The sequence below is a fragment of the Gymnoscopelus braueri genome, assembly GCF_963280865.1.
Source record: "Gymnoscopelus braueri genome assembly, chromosome: 12".
Taxonomy (NCBI): Eukaryota; Metazoa; Chordata; class Actinopteri; order Myctophiformes; family Myctophidae; genus Gymnoscopelus; species Gymnoscopelus braueri.
In genome coordinates, this window is record NC_137614.1 from 26,678,444 (window position 1) to 26,694,741 (window position 16,298).

A 16,298-nucleotide genomic window follows, 5' to 3' on the forward strand; every position below is an offset into this window, starting at 1 on the left:
AACGTCTGCCCCCTTTATCTCTGCCAGGGACCCGTTTTCTGTATTTAGGCGCCATCTACTGGCTACGATGGCAGATAGCAGTGGCCACGATGGTTGAAGGTGAAACTTTATTAAATCCTAAATTCAGTAATTCTTTGCAGCCAGGAATACCAAATTATTCAACAATACAGCACGTAGCAACATTACAGGCCAGGCATTGAAACTCTTGTACTCTTTTACCTCAACCGTGTGTAAATAGTTATAATAAACCCTTTTTGTTCTGGAAACAAATACGCCAATAAAACAACATATAAACTTGCAATGTTATTCATAAAATGATAATAAACATAAAGTCATTTATTTAATCAAATAAATATATATTTGGATACTGCTTTTAAAAGTGAACAATAATTCAAATATGACTGACATCAGTTATTTAAGAAAAGCAGAATAGAGGATCATAAGCAGAATAGATGATCATCATAATCTGTAACAACAAAATTTGGCAATCTAATTGTTGTTTTTCCTTTTTTTGTATTGATGCCCCTATAGAGCGTGCCAACGCGTCGTCATCACGGGGGGGCATGGCATAGTAACGCAGACATGTTTGTTTTGGGCAATGTTAAGTCAACCTGGTTTATACCCCGCAAAGATGTCCGCTGCTACCAAAAGACACTTGTTGACGCCCCCTTCAGGATTTTTGGCACGCTCTATATACCTGTATCATTATTGTCTCCGCCAGGCCGAAAGGCATGGCGAGAGAGTATGTTTTCGCCCCTGTCCGTCCGTCCGTCCGTCCGTGTGTCCTGTCTGTGTGTTACCAGCTAATCTCTGGCACCGTTGGCCCGGTCGCTCCGAAACTGTGCACACACACTCCCTGGATGCCAATTCAGAACCTCTGCCCCAATTTTTTCACATGGGCCTGTTATAGCGCCACCAGGAGGCCGATTTGTGCAAAACCCTTTTTTTTTACATTACTCCTACAGATTTTAACCAAACGTCATGCAAATCGGTACACAGTATCTCTATGGTCATGCCTATGGTTGGCTTCCAAAGTTTGCAGGATTGGTCCGTTTTGAACAAAAAGCCTCAAACTATGCACGCAGCTTGCGATTTCCGTGAATTTTCACACGCACATTACCACTAGGCCGAGGAAGAAATGCCACCCTGTTCACATTGGCCTGTTATAGCGCCACCAGCAGGTCTAATTTAGCAAAACACATTTTTGGAACAAAATGCCTCAAATCATGAATGCAGTGTCTGATTTCCGTGTAAGACCTAAGAATAAATGGCACCCTTTTCACATTGGCCTATTATAGCGCCACCAGGAGGCCACAATAACGTACCTGACCTGGCGGAGACCTGTGCTCCGAGGAGCACTTTTTCTAGTTTATTTATTGTTTAGGCCCCACCGGGAGGAGCCCTCGACACACACTGCCTGCCCCAGCCCGGATTCAAGCGGTGCCAATTATCACCACTCCCGCCCCGGTTGACAAAGCCGGATGCACCACGGTGGATTCGAACCCATTACCTCCATGGTGGTGGGCAGCTACGTTACCGACTTTACCGCTACGCCATCCGAGCGCCTATTCCTGTATTATGTGGCGTCTGTATAACTATAGTTTTGAGTGGTATTTATAGCACATCTTGCGCCACCTTTTATTCTGAAAATGCATCTCTTTATGATGCATTTTCTCACCTTCTGTTTGGAAAATGTATTAATTACAGCATCAAGCCACGCTTTTAACTGAAATTAATTGAAAGTTATAAAGGTATATCTTCACTGTCCTAAAATTATTACACATGAACGGCAGTTTTAGATTCATATCATTGGAAGTTCACCCATCACCTCTCCTCATGAGACTGATCAACAGACTGTGTACTGTAGGTTGTTGACTGGAGCTAGAAGTGATCTCAGTCTTTTTGAAGCTTCATGAAATCTCTAAAGTTACACAACACATAATCTTTCAAAACATATTTTTTTAATTTGTTTTATTTAAACAGATTGCATAACACACAACTGTCCACTATTCTGTACCAACATGAAATAAAATACAGTTTAGGCCAACAGAATGTGGTCATGTCAGATCAACACTCTCTCTCTCTCTCTCTCTCTCTCTCTCTCTCTCTCTCTCTCTCTCTCTCTCTCTCTCTCTCTCTCCCCCTCTCTCTCTCTCTCCCCCTCTCCCTCTCTCTCTCTCTCTCTCTCTCTCTCTCTCTCTCTCTCTCTCTCTCTCTCCCCCTCTCTCTTTCTCTGACTACAGAAATACTAACACATACTAACAAGTTTGGGATAACGTTGTGGAAAATGACATCACCTGTCACAAACCAGGACAAAACTAATTTACAGAAGATGAACAGCTGATTTCAACATTCTCCTTTGACTGATTTACTTTAATGTATTTGTTTTAAATATAAACATGTTTAATCTGGCCTTTAAATCTAACTGTTATAAAGGGCATTTGACTTATTCTACTGCTCTATTATGTTTTCTAATTCCAGTGTCTCTGCTTTTAGGTTGCTTGCTTTTATGTTTTGTTATTTCTGTGAAGTCAAGTTAAATGATACTTTATTCAAACTGTAGCACAGTGGTTCTCAATGATTTTGGGGCTAAGGTCACCAAAGGTCAAACACAAATCTCAAGATACACTTGCATATAAGTCTCTTCATAATTATGTAGAACTAGACCATACCCGGTGAAGGTTATTGCACGTCCTGTAGCGCGGTCCCCCCGCGGGTCCCCCCGCGGCACCCCCCGCGGTCACCCCGCCAACACACACACACGCGCAACCCGTCGCGAGCACACACACACACACACACACACACACACACACACACACACACACCCTCATGTGGCCAGAGCTGTCCCCCGTCGCGAACACACATACGCGGCCGTCGTGCGAACACAAATAATGTACATTTTGACACACACACAGGCGCGACACTAGCGCGCGCGCACACACACACACACACACACACACACACACAGTTTAGCACACACAGGCGCGACACACCACGGAGCTGCACACACACACACAGGCCGACACAGCACGGAGCTGCACACACACAGGCGCGACACACTCGCTCGCGCGCGCACACACACACACACACACAGGCGCGACGCGCGCGCACGCACACACACACACACACACACACACACACACACACACACACACACACACACACACACACACAGTTTAGCACGAGTGGTCTCGTGCGCGCACACGCACACACACACACACAACACACACACACACACACACACACACACACACACACACACACACACACACACAGTTTAGCGCGAGTGGTCTCGTGCGCGCACACGCACACACAGAGCCAACAGTGGATGCGACGCATGCGCAGTTTGCACAGTTTGCACAGTTTGATCGGGCACAGACGAAGACACCACAGACGAAGACAGACAGACAGACAGAGGTTACTCAAATTATAGGAAGATACATCTTAATATTTTTGGTGGCTGTAGCTTAGTGGGTAAGGCCATCTGGTGGTCAGATGATCACCGGTTCGGCTCCTAGCCCCGGCTGTGTCAAAGTGTCCCTGAGCAAGACAACCCCTAGCGACCCCCCCTTCCCAGTGCTCATCATAAACCACCTGAGTAGCCATCAGGTGGGTGAAGCTGAAACTGAATTTAATGTATCCAAAATAATTTGGTTATGCGGCCAAAAGATCCATGGGGCCTATTCATTTCTAATGTGCATGTCTTCAGGATTTCAGGTAAATGTTTTTATGCAGGAGTTGTAAAAATCCTGCTTCATTTGTTTTAAAATGGTAAAATGTATGCCAACAAACAACTTTTCAAACACCAGCAGTAGTGAGGGATGCATATTATTTGTCTTTCACAGACCTTCATCTGAGCATAAAAGCGTCTTTGTAATTCCTTGTGATCTCAACCAAGAACAGGTGCCAGGTTAACTCCCACTGTTACTACAGGGAGAAGCTGTGGGAGATGTCCGATATTCAAGGACTTTAGTCATTTATGGACATAAATCCCACAATGGTTATATATATGTGTGTGTGTGTGTGTGTGTGTGTGTGTGTGTGTGTGTGTGTGTGTGTGTGTGTGTGTGTGTGTGTGTGTGCGTGTGTGCGTGCGTGCGTGGGTGCGTGCGTGTGTGTGCGCGTGTGTTTGCGTGTGTGCGTGCATGCATACCTGCGCATGTGAGTGTGTGCATGTTGGGGTTGAACCAAGTATTCCAGCCACATGATAATAAATTATAGAGTACACTGGAGACATAATGCAGTGATTTTCTTTAGTTGTTTCCCTATTTAGGCCTCCATAGTAGAGGACAGCAGGGTAGCAAGATAGCATACCATTCATGTCTGATATTTAAACTGTTTGTGTTTCTATTCAAGCTGATTGCATTTCAAACTGAACACCAAGTATGAATGAGTAGATGAACATGTTTTGTGCAAGCTTCCATGCAGTTACATACAAATAAAGGAGTTAAGACAATGTGCATAAAAGGTATAACGGTAGATATTATACACTGTATAGGCACAATAATGGTGCTGAGGTATTTACTGTACGTAGTAAAATAAACAGGTGCAAATACAAAGTGTTCCCCAGTCTATTGTGCTTATTATTTACAAATGTTTTACATACATATGAGGTATGTGTGTATAGTATACAACTAACATAAAGGCAGACAGGTATTTTCCATCAATTGCGATCCTCAGTATTGCTTGGTGTTTCTTGTCCTCCTCCAGTCCTTGAATGACAAGTACAGACCAATATTATTCTCTTTGTTATCAGTGTCGATTAATGTCTTTTATGTCATATCAACATTTTGAATTTGTATGGGGAGCCAGTACGCTACCCTCACAAGAGATGACTGCAGAGCTTGTGTCTCCTACAGTAGTCCTCATAGTCCATCACTATCACTTCCTTTGATGGGCTGATACAAATACAAGAATCAATATCATTTAATTCAATTGGAAGTGACTATTCTTAGTGATTTAACTGAACATAGAGATTTAGTATGTTTGCAGATCATCCCTTGATTAAACATCAGTTTATTTTTTAGAAAGAGATCTTTTGTTCTGTTTGACTGGGTTTGGGGATTTCAATAAACTCCTGTGCTGTAACTAATTGTGTTTTGCATACTGTGTTATAGTATGGCCACAAACATCTGTCAGTTTTCCTATTTATATTTTATTAGTTGTTTTTTTTGCCTAGCATTCTTCGCTTTTGACTTCTCTCTCTCTCTCTCTCTCTCTCTCTCTCTCTCTAGAACATCCTCTGTTTCACACAACTGTGTGGACAAGAGAACAATGTTAAATATCTCAAGGACAAACTAAGATAAAAAGGCAGGTTCCCAGGCTCTGCCCAGCATCCTTGTCTTGTCATTCCTATCTCCTCCCTCCAACTAGCACGGACGAACTAACCTCAGTCGCCATCCCACCATACATCTATCTGTATTGAAAGTAGTTGTATTGTAGATTCAACATGTCCATCACAGTCTTTGTCATGACGGTCCTGCTGGGCTCTTCACTGGTGATGACATTTGTCCTGAACCCTTCTGAACGAGAAACTGAAACATCCAGGAACAACAGGTTAGTAGTATTACACATTTTATTTCTCAAAAACTTTGAGTCAAAGTAGTATTTTCTGTGGAGGTTTATAATGTCCTTTCCTTGTCTACATGGAAATATACAGCTGAAACCAATGTTTACAGGATTACCACCAATATTGGATTGTGCCGGTCATTCATGAAAGCCTATATAGAATATTATGAGTTCAGTGTTAATATTATGGGCTATTGGGCTTGCTGGGGCCTTTTTGAGGTACAGAGGGAGATTTTTGAGTATGGCTGTGAATAGGACCAGAGTGACCTGGTATTTAAAGGGTGGTGACTAGACCAATCTCTATAGGATAAATAATTATTACAACTGAATAATGATTAAATAAACAAAGAGTATAACATACAGTAGTATGAGTTCATAGTTGATACAGTAGCCTATATGTTTGCTGGGTATATGTACTTGTATTGTACAAATGGAGATTTTGGAGTCTGGCTGTGACACAGGAGCAGAGTGAACTAAAGAGTGGTGACAAAGGCTGAAACATGCTGGTACACACAAGAATTAACAGCATAATCAGTCACTCCACAAGAGTCTACAAAACTGATTCCAGAGCTTGTTGGAGCTCGTTGAGAAAACTAGTTTCTATCAGACAAGTTTTACGATGTCACTTGGCACATACTGGCACATGGTATTGCATAACAATCTGGGAACCCATGGCAAGAATGGGTGCTCCTTTGTTTTCATTCCTAATAACAACAACTCTACACGTTGTAATGGGAGTTGCCGACAGATTCTGCAGCTGCGGAGCTCTGAATCTGTCTTGAGAGATTATTGTCATAATGACTTCTTTTCACTATCTATATATTTAAGCTAAGGGTGCACTGTCATACAGTATTGGTGAATATTTATTCATTCATCAACCATTCACTATTAATCAACTATTCACACATCAACAGAGTGTCAGAGGTTGATATGGTTCAGCAACAAGTCAGTGCAAACATTTTTACTTATAATGCTGGCCATCTGCAGGTGCCAGGAGCCATTGCAGTCCATAAGGAACGATCTCCTGGATGCTCTCAACCTGCAGACTGAGCCACGTCTGCCTGCTGGGTGGCTGAACAGTGTCAGAGACCAATGGATGTCCACTTTCAATGCCATGACTCACAGAACCCAGAATGAGACAGGTATAGGTCAAATGCAGATCGCAGCACAACAACAGTGCAAATTACAATGAATAATGAACAATTCAAATATTTGCTTTAAAAAAAAGTAATCTATATAAAAACTTTACATTTTCACTTTTTGTAGGTTCTGACTTAATCGAGACACCTGGTGCTGGCCATAGCCCTGGATTTCAGTGCTGTCAGATGTCTTCACAGATCTTCCTGAAAGGTATAACACAGTGTAGTGTGTGTGTGTGTGTGTGTGTGTGTGTGTGTGTGTGTGTGTGTGTGTGTGTGTGTGTGTGTGTGTGTGTGTGTGTGTGTGTGTGTGTGTGTGTGTGTGTGTGTGTGTGTGTGTGTGTGTGTGTGTGTGTGTGTGTGTGTGTGTGTGGTAGGTAATTACAGTATGTGATGTCATATTGTCCCAACAGATCTGGGCTGGGACAACTGGGTGATCTATCCTGAGAGCTTCAGCCTTGTCCAGTGTGCATCCTGCAACCCTCTGCTGGAACCAAACAACCTGCGCTGTCCATCACACACTCCTCCTAATGCCAAGGACAACTCAACACAGGTACGGTATAAACAAGACAAAGGATTCTTACAGATATTGAAAATTGTCTTGTACAAAATGTATACATTTCCCATGACAAATTATTTGATATCTGTTGGGTTTTACATTTTTAATCTCGTTTAGACATTAGAAGATAAGTCCCACTAGTGGTCCCTAGAGGCCGCTATGCTACTCCTTACACCTGCAAACTGGCAAACCAACTAACTCACTAGTCACTAGTGGGGCTGAAATAGATGCATATGAAACCAAGCGCAATTTAGACAGTAGGAAGGACCATGGAGTTATACATAGCTCGAAGGTTATGCAACTGCAATTCCAGCCAAATTAAACCGGGGACGTTGCTATTATGTGGTCAACACAATATCCTGTTAGCCACCAAAGTTAAGTCTGCTATATTTTAAACTGGTACTGCTTATTGTTTGATTTTGTGAGCCAATTGTTGACAAAAATCCAGATTAGGCTAGGAAGTAGTAGATCTGCAAAACATGCTCTGTGACCATCGACACCAAAACCTTACTACGGTAGTGAGCTGTCCTATGAGATATTAATATGATTGATATGATATGATATATGATGTAATAGATAGAATAACCTATATGATAGTAAAACCTCACTCATATTTCACCCCCCCCCTCGCCCCTCTCTCTCTCTCTCTTTCTCTTTTTCAGGCCCAGATGCCATGCTGCCAGTCCATCTCCCAAGTAATGATGCCTGTCCTGTACATGGAAGAAGGTGGCACTGTTGTAATCTCCTCTGTGCAGCTCACCCGTACATGTGGCTGTGTCTCAGACACCACCCAGCTGCCCACCGAAGACTAAGGCTGGTTTTAAAGTCCTGTGCATGTCTGTTAACTCCTTGGCAGGCATTTGTCTTTCACACTAGTGCACCATGTTGTGTAGAATGTTTAACATCTTAGCATTTTAATGCAACAGAAAAAACAAGGTCCAAAATTATGTAAAATTTGGAGGAAAAAATAATGCATGCACTTATTTCCTCTCACTAGCTCATTGTGTTTGCATCACATTTTATGTTATTCCCTTGAAGATGGATAATATGATATGAATATCAGTGGAGCACAATGGTTGAAAATAGTCTAGCTTTAAATTGACCAATTTCTGGATTACTGGTGAAAATGATATAAGATTGCATCACTTTTGGCAAACATAGCCTCGTTGTTCTCAAAGCCCAGTGTACATCTGCAGTGCATGTCTTTGAATACATTTTACTCTAACTGCTGGCAGCACAGATGAACTGAGTTGCACACCCAATTTCTGTGGCAGGATATATTTCTGATGTCTGCACACTGCACAGAGCTATTTCAGGCAGCCATATTTCCCAACCCTACATGGTTAGGGAATGACAAGGCGATAAAACACCAAAAATGTGTGGTTGTCCAAAGCCAAAAGTTATCTCAACCATAACTCTTAGCTTCCTAAAATGTCCAACTTGTGCGGAAGGCCAAATGGCATCGAGTGGTATTGGGCAAAGTACAATTTGAATGCAAGGAACATCTATTTACTGGATATTGTATGCTTTTCACAATACTGTTTCTTCTCCCCAAATTCTTTCCCGAATGTTTCAATGTTTTGCCACAGGCAACATCTGTGCTGTGTTTTTCCACAAACTATTGGCCATGGTTCATCTTGTTTTGACTGGTAGAAGACACAAAGGGAAATAATGTTGACCCAGTCACTTACAAAGTAGGCAAAGGGAAGTCATTTAAATTGGGGGGAAATTACATTTTGCAGTTTTGTTATATGCTTTTTCATGTGGAAATATATATTCCATGTTGTGTTTCAGTATATGCATATCGTACAAATTAACAATTTCGCTCGCAGTACTTTACCAATATTGCACCTTCTGCAGTTTTTCTGTGAATCTCAATGTTTGATAACATCCCAGTGAAAAGCATTGCAAAATATTGTACAGATACAAAATACTGTACCTAAAATATAACTTTAAAACAAAATGTATTGTGGGTAGAGTGAAAGTAATGCATTAAATATCACTGATTTTACCTTAGCATTACCATGCAAGAGTAGAATGCAAATGAGCTCCAAGTCATTCAGTGGTCAGGGTTCAGCAAATCATTATAGTACTTGTAAAAATAATAAAAGAGTAATAATAAAAGAGTAGTAATTTGACTACAGTAGATAGTGAAAGAGTTTAACACTTAGATAGATATGCTTTGTAAGATTTATGAGAGCTTTTTAATATTTTATATTGTTCACTGTTAAACTCCAATGTTATGTTAATCAATTCTCAAAACTAGATATTGGCCTTAAGCCCATGACCTAACCCCACCACCTAATTCCAACACACTTTGCTAGTTTGGGATGGCTCACGGTAGGAGACAGGGTTAAGCAAATATCAATGGAATTGGCATTTAAGATAATCAAAGGGACAGTGCCCTCAATACCCTCATACCTGTCTCACTACTTCTCCAAAGGGACTAACACCAACAGCCACAACACTAGAGGGAGCAACCTCTAGTAACCTCTAGTAACCTCTGGTAATCTCAATTTTCTAGGAATTGAATACACAGGACCCAAATGGAAACAAGCCATAGTGCTTTCTTGGGTTCAATCCTTTTAGCATTGTATTTGCATTAAACTGTACTTTCTGTGCTTTTTTTGCAAACTGTTAATAAAGTATTCAATCAATCGACCATGATCTTGTACCACCCAAACAAACGTGGGAAAATTCTCATTCTACTACTCTGCCACCAAAATGTGGAATGCCCTGACACCCTCCATTAAAGGATCACTGGTCTCTTTCAAATTGGCCTGAAAAAACATCTATCAGGAGACCACAAGGGGTAAATTCCCATCGGAAGGAGGTGTCATTCAATGCCGCCGTTTTTGCCTTTTTCTCCTTTGTACATATAGCGTTTGTATTTGTTGATGACATGTATTATTGTGTTAATGTTTTATGCTATGCTGATGAATTGAATATAGGACCACAAGGACTTTTTAGTGTTATCCTTTATTGTGTTTGACACATCTGTCGTTTTGATCACTAGTAAAATGTAACTGATATCTCCTATTCTTTGAATAAAGTTGACTATAAAAAAAGAGGTGCCGTATGTCTATTTTCTCATGGCAATCTTTGTATATGACAAAACCAACATGATTATTGAAATTTGTTTTTTGTAGCTGTCTAGTGTGCTATACACAGCAAAATCTAGGATGATAATTTAACTCTGGCAAAACCACAAATGCCTGTTGACAACTCTGAAAAAGGGGTGGGGTGGGCACAATGATTGTAGGGTTGGAACATTGTAGGGTGCTCCAGAAATCCAGGCGTTACTCAGTCAAAAATGACTACAGTCTATTGCACACTTCTCAAAAGGTCTTCAACATTGTCAGTTGCTCTGCATAAAAAAACCCTCAATAAATAATAGTCCAATTAGTTTGACTAAGGCCAGGCGTGACTGCTTAAATCAGCCACCCTCCATCCCAATATATTATTTAAAAAGTTCATTTGAGGTGTTGCCTGTGGCTGAACAGGAGAATATGGAACTCAAATCAACTGCCCTATGGCTGCCTCATTCATTACACACAATTTCCCCACAACACTTAAATCATACGTGGCTTGCGAGCTGCTTCAGACAGATAATATCTGCCTGAACTTGAGTAGGTCACATGCATGGGCACCGCATGATGTGGGTTATGTAACAAGTGATGTGTCAAGCAGCCAGCATTTAAGCTCGCCCCATTCCACTGTTGATTCTCTTGCTGTCTTTGATTGAATAATTTCACAGTTCTAAAATGACTGCAGTATGGAAAAAAGGCCAAATGGATAATCACAAAAGGCCAAAGGCTTATTTCCATTGTGGTCCATAAACATTCAAACATCTACATTCTATTCTTGACATGAGTTGTAACTGTAAACAACAACCTGCTTGTTTTGAAATGTTAAAATGCATTTAAAATGCCAACAAACAACATTTGGTTATAGAACACCAGCAGTAGTGAGGGATGCATATTACAGAATGTGTCCTTCACATGCCTTCATCTGAGCATAAAAGTGTCTTTGTGATTCCTTTTGATCTGAACCAAGAACAGGTGCCAAGTTGACTCCCACAGTTAGTACAGGGAGTAGCTGTGGGAGATGTCCGACATTCAAGGACTTTAGTCATTTATGGCCATAAATCCCACAATGATTATGTGTGAATCCGTGCGTGCATTTTATGCAGGTGTTGTACCAAGAATTCCAGCCACATGATAATAAATTATTACTTCATATTGGAATGCATTGGAGCAGAACAACACAATGGGTTCAGTTCAGGGCATAATACAATTATTTGATTTAGTTGCAAGCTTCCAAGTTACATAAAGAATTAAAAAAGAATAATAATAACAACAATGTTATTCTCTTAGTTATCTGTGTCTTATTTTGGATTTGTATGAGGATCCAGTAACTACCCTTTGTGTGAACTTGTGTCTCCTGCAGTAGTCTTCATAGTACTGTCAATGTGACTTCTGGTCTGATACAAATAAGAAAATCTGTATTATTTTATCTTTTGGAAGTGACTCTTTTTGGTTAACCTGATATGGAGATTTAGTATGAGACAAATGTTTGCTTTTTTGTTTATTTTTTTTATAGGTGGTTTGTTCTGTTAGTCTGGGTTTAGGGATTTAAATAAACGTATGTGTTATAACTAATTATCGTTTGCATACTATGTTAGTGTATGGCCACAAACATCTGTCATTTGTTTCTTTATTGCCTAGCATTCTTTGCTCTTGACTTCTCTCTCTCTCCTGTAGAACATCGTCTGTTTCACACAACTGTGTGGACAAGACAACAATGTTAAATATCTCAAGGCCAAACTAAGATAAAAAGGCAGGTTCCCAGGCTCTACGGCATCCTTGTCTTGTCATTCCTATCTCCTCCTCCAACCAGGAAAAAAGAACCAACCTCAGTCGCCATCTCACCATACATCTGTATTGAAAGTAGTTGTACTGTAGATTCAACATGTCCATCACAGTCTTTGTCATGACGGTCCTGCTGGGCTCTTCACCGGTGATGACATTTGTCCTGAACACTTCTGAAAGAGAAACTGAAACATCCAGGAGCAACAGGTTAGTATTACACATTTTATTTCTCAAAAACTTTGAGTCAAAGTAGTATAGGCCTTGGGACTTAATACTGCGAGGCACATTTTCTGAGTAGTTTATAATGTCCTTTCCTTGTCTAAATGGAAATATACTGCTGAGGCCAATCTTTATAGGATTGCTGTTGCTACATAATCATTCAAAAATAATATTGGATTTGGCTGTCATTAATTATTAGAGCATCTATAGCATATTACAGTATGAGTTCAGTGTTTGTTGAGGCCTTTTTAAGGGACAGAGGGAGATTTTGTTTCTGGCTGTGACACAATCCAGAGTAACCTGGTATTTGAAGGGTCATGACTAGTTTGTTGGAGCATGTTGAGAGAACCTGTTTACGATTGGCACATACTGGCACACAGTAGTTTAAAACAAATATATCAATAATTAGCACACAAAATGACTTAGTTTTAAATAAGGGACATTTGTTTTGAAGACATACATCTATTTATGATGAAACATACATTATATATGTATATATATATATAAAAATATTTTCTTTCTTTTAAAAAGACCCTCTAATTAACATGGAACATGCTATCTAATAACATATTACCATGTAATGCAATGGTATCATTGATCCTGGCCATCTGCAGGTGCCAGGGGCCATTGCAGTCCATAAGGAAGGATCTCCTGGATGCTCTCAACCTGCAGACTGAGCCACATCTGCCTGCTGGGTGGCTGAACAGTGTCAGAGACCAATGGATGTCCACTTTCAATGCCATGACTCACAGAACCCAGAATGGGACAGGTAGGTCGATGCAGCATTAAAAACAACCCAGTGCAAAACACTTGAAAAAATTATTCAAGCATAATTTGTTTCATTACAAAAACATTTCCAAACTTGATATGACTCCTAAAACTTGAACTCTAATTTACAACCCGTTTTTGCAGGCTCTGACTTAACTGTGACACCCAGTGCTGAACATAGCACTGGCTTTAAGTGCTGTCAGATGTCTTCACAGATCTTCCTGAAAGGTGTGTGTGTGTGTGTGTGTGTGTGTGTGTGTGTGTGTGTGTGTGTGTGTGTGTGTGTGTGTGTGTGTGTGTGTGTGTGTGTGTGTGTGTGTGTGTGTGTGTGTGTGTGCCTACGACGTATGTGCGTGAGTGCGTGCGTGTGCACATGCATGTGTGAGGGCGAGAGAGCGAGAGAGAGAGAGAGAGAGAGAGAGAGAAAGAGAGAGAGAGAGAGAGAGAGAGAGAGAGAGAGAGAGAGAGAGAGAGAGAGAGAGAGAGAGAGAGACAGAGACAGAGACAGAGAGTACTTGTTTGCAAGTAGATAACTATGTAACATAACCTCCTATTTATGTGACAGATCTGGGCTGGGACAACTGGGTGATCTATCCTGAGAGCTTCAGCCTTGTCCAGTGTACATCCTGCAACCCTTTGCTGGAACCAAACAACCTGCGCTGTCCATCACACACTCCTCCTAATACCAAGTACAACTCTTCACAGGTATAACAAGACAAAAGGTTCTTGCAGATATAAAAAATTGTGTCTGTACAAATTTAACGAATTCTGCATCACAAGTGTTTACATGGCAAAATAAGGGAGTCCATTTTAACTTAAATGTATTTGACTAAAATTCAAGAAATAAGGCAATAACCAAGACGAATGGAATGAGGTGTGAATAAGTTCGTAATAAGTCATATATGCAGTGTGTGAATGTGTGGAATGTGCTGTGTGAGTTTTGTATAAAAGGTGCAAAACTAAACAAAAGGTTAGGCCAGCTCAGGCCAGGTGGCAGCTCCAGCCCAGCCAAGACCTGCCTCTAGAGAAGAAATAGAGAAAGTGAGGGTTTCAATGAGAGGTCCTTATAGGCTACTCCCCCAAACCCCAGGTGTACTCAGTTCGTCTGACAGCCAGCTCAACTCTGGCAATCACCAAGGCAGAAGGGCAGGGCCGTATCGATAGTGTTGGGTTTTACATTTTTAACCACAGACATTGACATTACCAAGCAACCAAAAGGCATGACACCCCATAACTTCAAAGCCTGATCCAACCCTACAACCCCTCCCTCTCACTTAGATCAGATAACACAGGGAAGCTGTCTGAACCTTCCCTATAACACCCGGGACAACGCTCCACACATCCCAGACTCTTCTCTCTCCTGGCTCCCAAACTGTGGAACAAACTCCCCATTGCAGTTAGAATTGCAGACTCACTTCCAATTTTCTGCTGTAATCTGAAGACTCACCTCTTCAGACTCAACCTCAACCCTTAGCACATGACCTAGATATGACAACCATGCAGACATACCTTGGTCATTTGTTCTCATGTTTTTGTTACTTAGGCTTGCTTTCTTGACCACAATGTTAAAAATGTACATGTATTTACATAGCATGTTATTTAGACAGATGTTAGGTTCATTGTTTACAGGTATCCTTTAGTTTCACTGCACATTTGATAGTGAATTGTTTAAACTGATGCTAGGTTATTGGTTTACATGAGATCCTAGTTTACTGAGGCACTATACTGTCTCTCTGCATTTGATGTATGTGTTTACCTTGCTTAATGTAAGTCGCTCTGGGTAAGAGCATCTGCTAAATGCCTAAATTGTATATTGCAAGACAAATCCCACTGGTTACATAGCCTTTGCATAAGCTTGCAGGGTTGTCGAGGGCAGTAAATGGGATCCAATGGAGGGAGCGGAGAAGGGGGGACATGTGAAAAACGTGGCTGGTTGAAGACCAAGCTTGCTGTGATTCCAACCAATAGCAACCACGTTGCCGTTATGTGGTCAACAAAATATCCTATTTCAGTAAGACACTTTCGTCAGGAATAATCACTTATTGCAATGCTATTGCATTCAGTTTGGCGGTGTGACTCTGCACCTGTGATACAATGATCTGTGCAAGCATGACACAGAATATCTGAGATCACAAACCCCCCGAAGCAGAGCCTAAAATACAGTTATTACATGAACATAACATTGAACATTTCAATGCATAAGTTAAGATACCACAGTACAATCCCCAGAATAATGAAACTAAATGCCACAGGGAGGAGGCCGGGGAGGTGGAGGGAGTTTGAACGCTGACAGGCTGTACAACATATGACACTCATGTTTCACCCTTGCCCTCATTCTTTTAGGCCCAGATGCCATGCTGCCAGTCCGTCTCCCAAGTAATGATGCCTGTCCTGTACATGGACGAAGGTGGCACCGTTGTCATCTCCTCTGTGCAGCTCACCCGTACATGTGGCTGTGTCTCAGACACCACCCAGCTGCCCACCGAAGACTAAGGCTGGTTTTAAAGTCCTGTGCATGTCTGTTAACTCCTGTTAACTAGTGCACCATGTTGTGTAGAATGTGTAACATCTTTGCATTTTAATGCGACAGAAGAAACAAGGTCCATAAATTATGTAAAATATTGAGGAAAACATAATGCATGCACTTATTCCCTCTCACTTATTGTGTTTGTATTACATTTTATATGATTCCTTTGAAGATGGATAATGTGATGGATATCAGTGGAGCACAATGGTTGAAAATAGTTTAGCTTTAAATTGATGATATCAGATTGCATCACTTTTACATCCTGAAAGTCCCCAATCTAATTAGTTGTTGAAACATGCTGTACAAGCTGAATATCTCATGCAATTGATTTAAATTAATTTGTTGTTTAATTTATTCTAAATATAAATCCAGAAAAGATCATATATCTGCAAAAAGATTTGGGAATATTCAGTACATCAATTTAAGGTCCTTACTCTCTATTTCGAAGAATAGAGATTGACCTTGTTAAGTTAAATATATGTTGTCAGTCTAGCTTAAAGGAGGAGTTCACCCAAAAAATGACTTATTTTCTATCAATTACACACCCCATGAAGCCTTGATTTCATGGATTTATTTTTGTTTTTGTGGCATTCCTAAGAAAATAATTTGATGACCGTGTGTATTTCCGGTAGGAGACACAAATAATC

At 40.9% G+C, this 16,298-nt stretch overlaps 2 protein-coding genes across 3 annotated transcripts; both read left to right on the plus strand.

The window, feature by feature from the left end:
• The first annotated feature begins 5,389 nt into the window (after positions 1–5,389).
• On the plus strand, positions 5,390–9,787 carry LOC308097257 (inhibin beta E chain-like). 2 transcript variants are annotated; one of them, XM_080444931.1, is made up of 5 exons: positions 5,390–5,560; positions 6,563–6,710; positions 6,835–6,918; positions 7,121–7,260; positions 7,929–9,787. In XM_080444931.1, exons 1-5 carry the CDS (start codon positions 5,450–5,452, stop codon positions 8,076–8,078), a joined length of 633 nt encoding a protein of 210 aa, XP_080301057.1. In that variant the 5' UTR covers positions 5,390–5,449; the 3' UTR covers positions 8,079–9,787. The 2 variants fall into 2 exon arrangements, with proteins under 2 accessions (XP_080301057.1, XP_080301056.1); XM_080444930.1 differs by having other exon boundaries at positions 5,390–5,556; positions 6,556–6,710.
• Positions 9,788–12,236: 2,449 nt separating this feature from the next.
• LOC308096457 (inhibin beta E chain-like) lies at positions 12,237–15,617 on the plus strand (the record flags this gene model as incomplete). The annotated part of the gene is made up of 5 exons (XM_080443878.1): positions 12,237–12,344; positions 12,971–13,125; positions 13,269–13,352; positions 13,690–13,829; positions 15,468–15,617. The coding sequence occupies exons 1-5, from the start codon at positions 12,238–12,240 to the stop codon at positions 15,615–15,617; spliced, it is 636 nt and encodes a 211-aa protein (XP_080300004.1). The 5' UTR covers position 12,237.
• Between the last annotated feature and the right edge of the window lie 681 nt (positions 15,618–16,298).

Bases quoted from the DNA above. Each gene is read 5' to 3' on its own strand.
- LOC308097257 (XM_080444930.1), top strand. From the start codon at position 5,450: ATGTCCATCACAGTCTTTGTCATGACGGTCCTGCTGGGCTCTTCACTG. The intron at 5,557-6,555 runs GTTAGTAGTATT...GGCCATCTGCAG, and splicing joins GAAACATCCAGGAACAACAG to GTGCCAGGAGCCATTGCAGT. The intron at 7,261-7,928 runs GTACGGTATAAA...TCTCTTTTTCAG, and splicing joins CCAAGGACAACTCAACACAG to GCCCAGATGCCATGCTGCCA.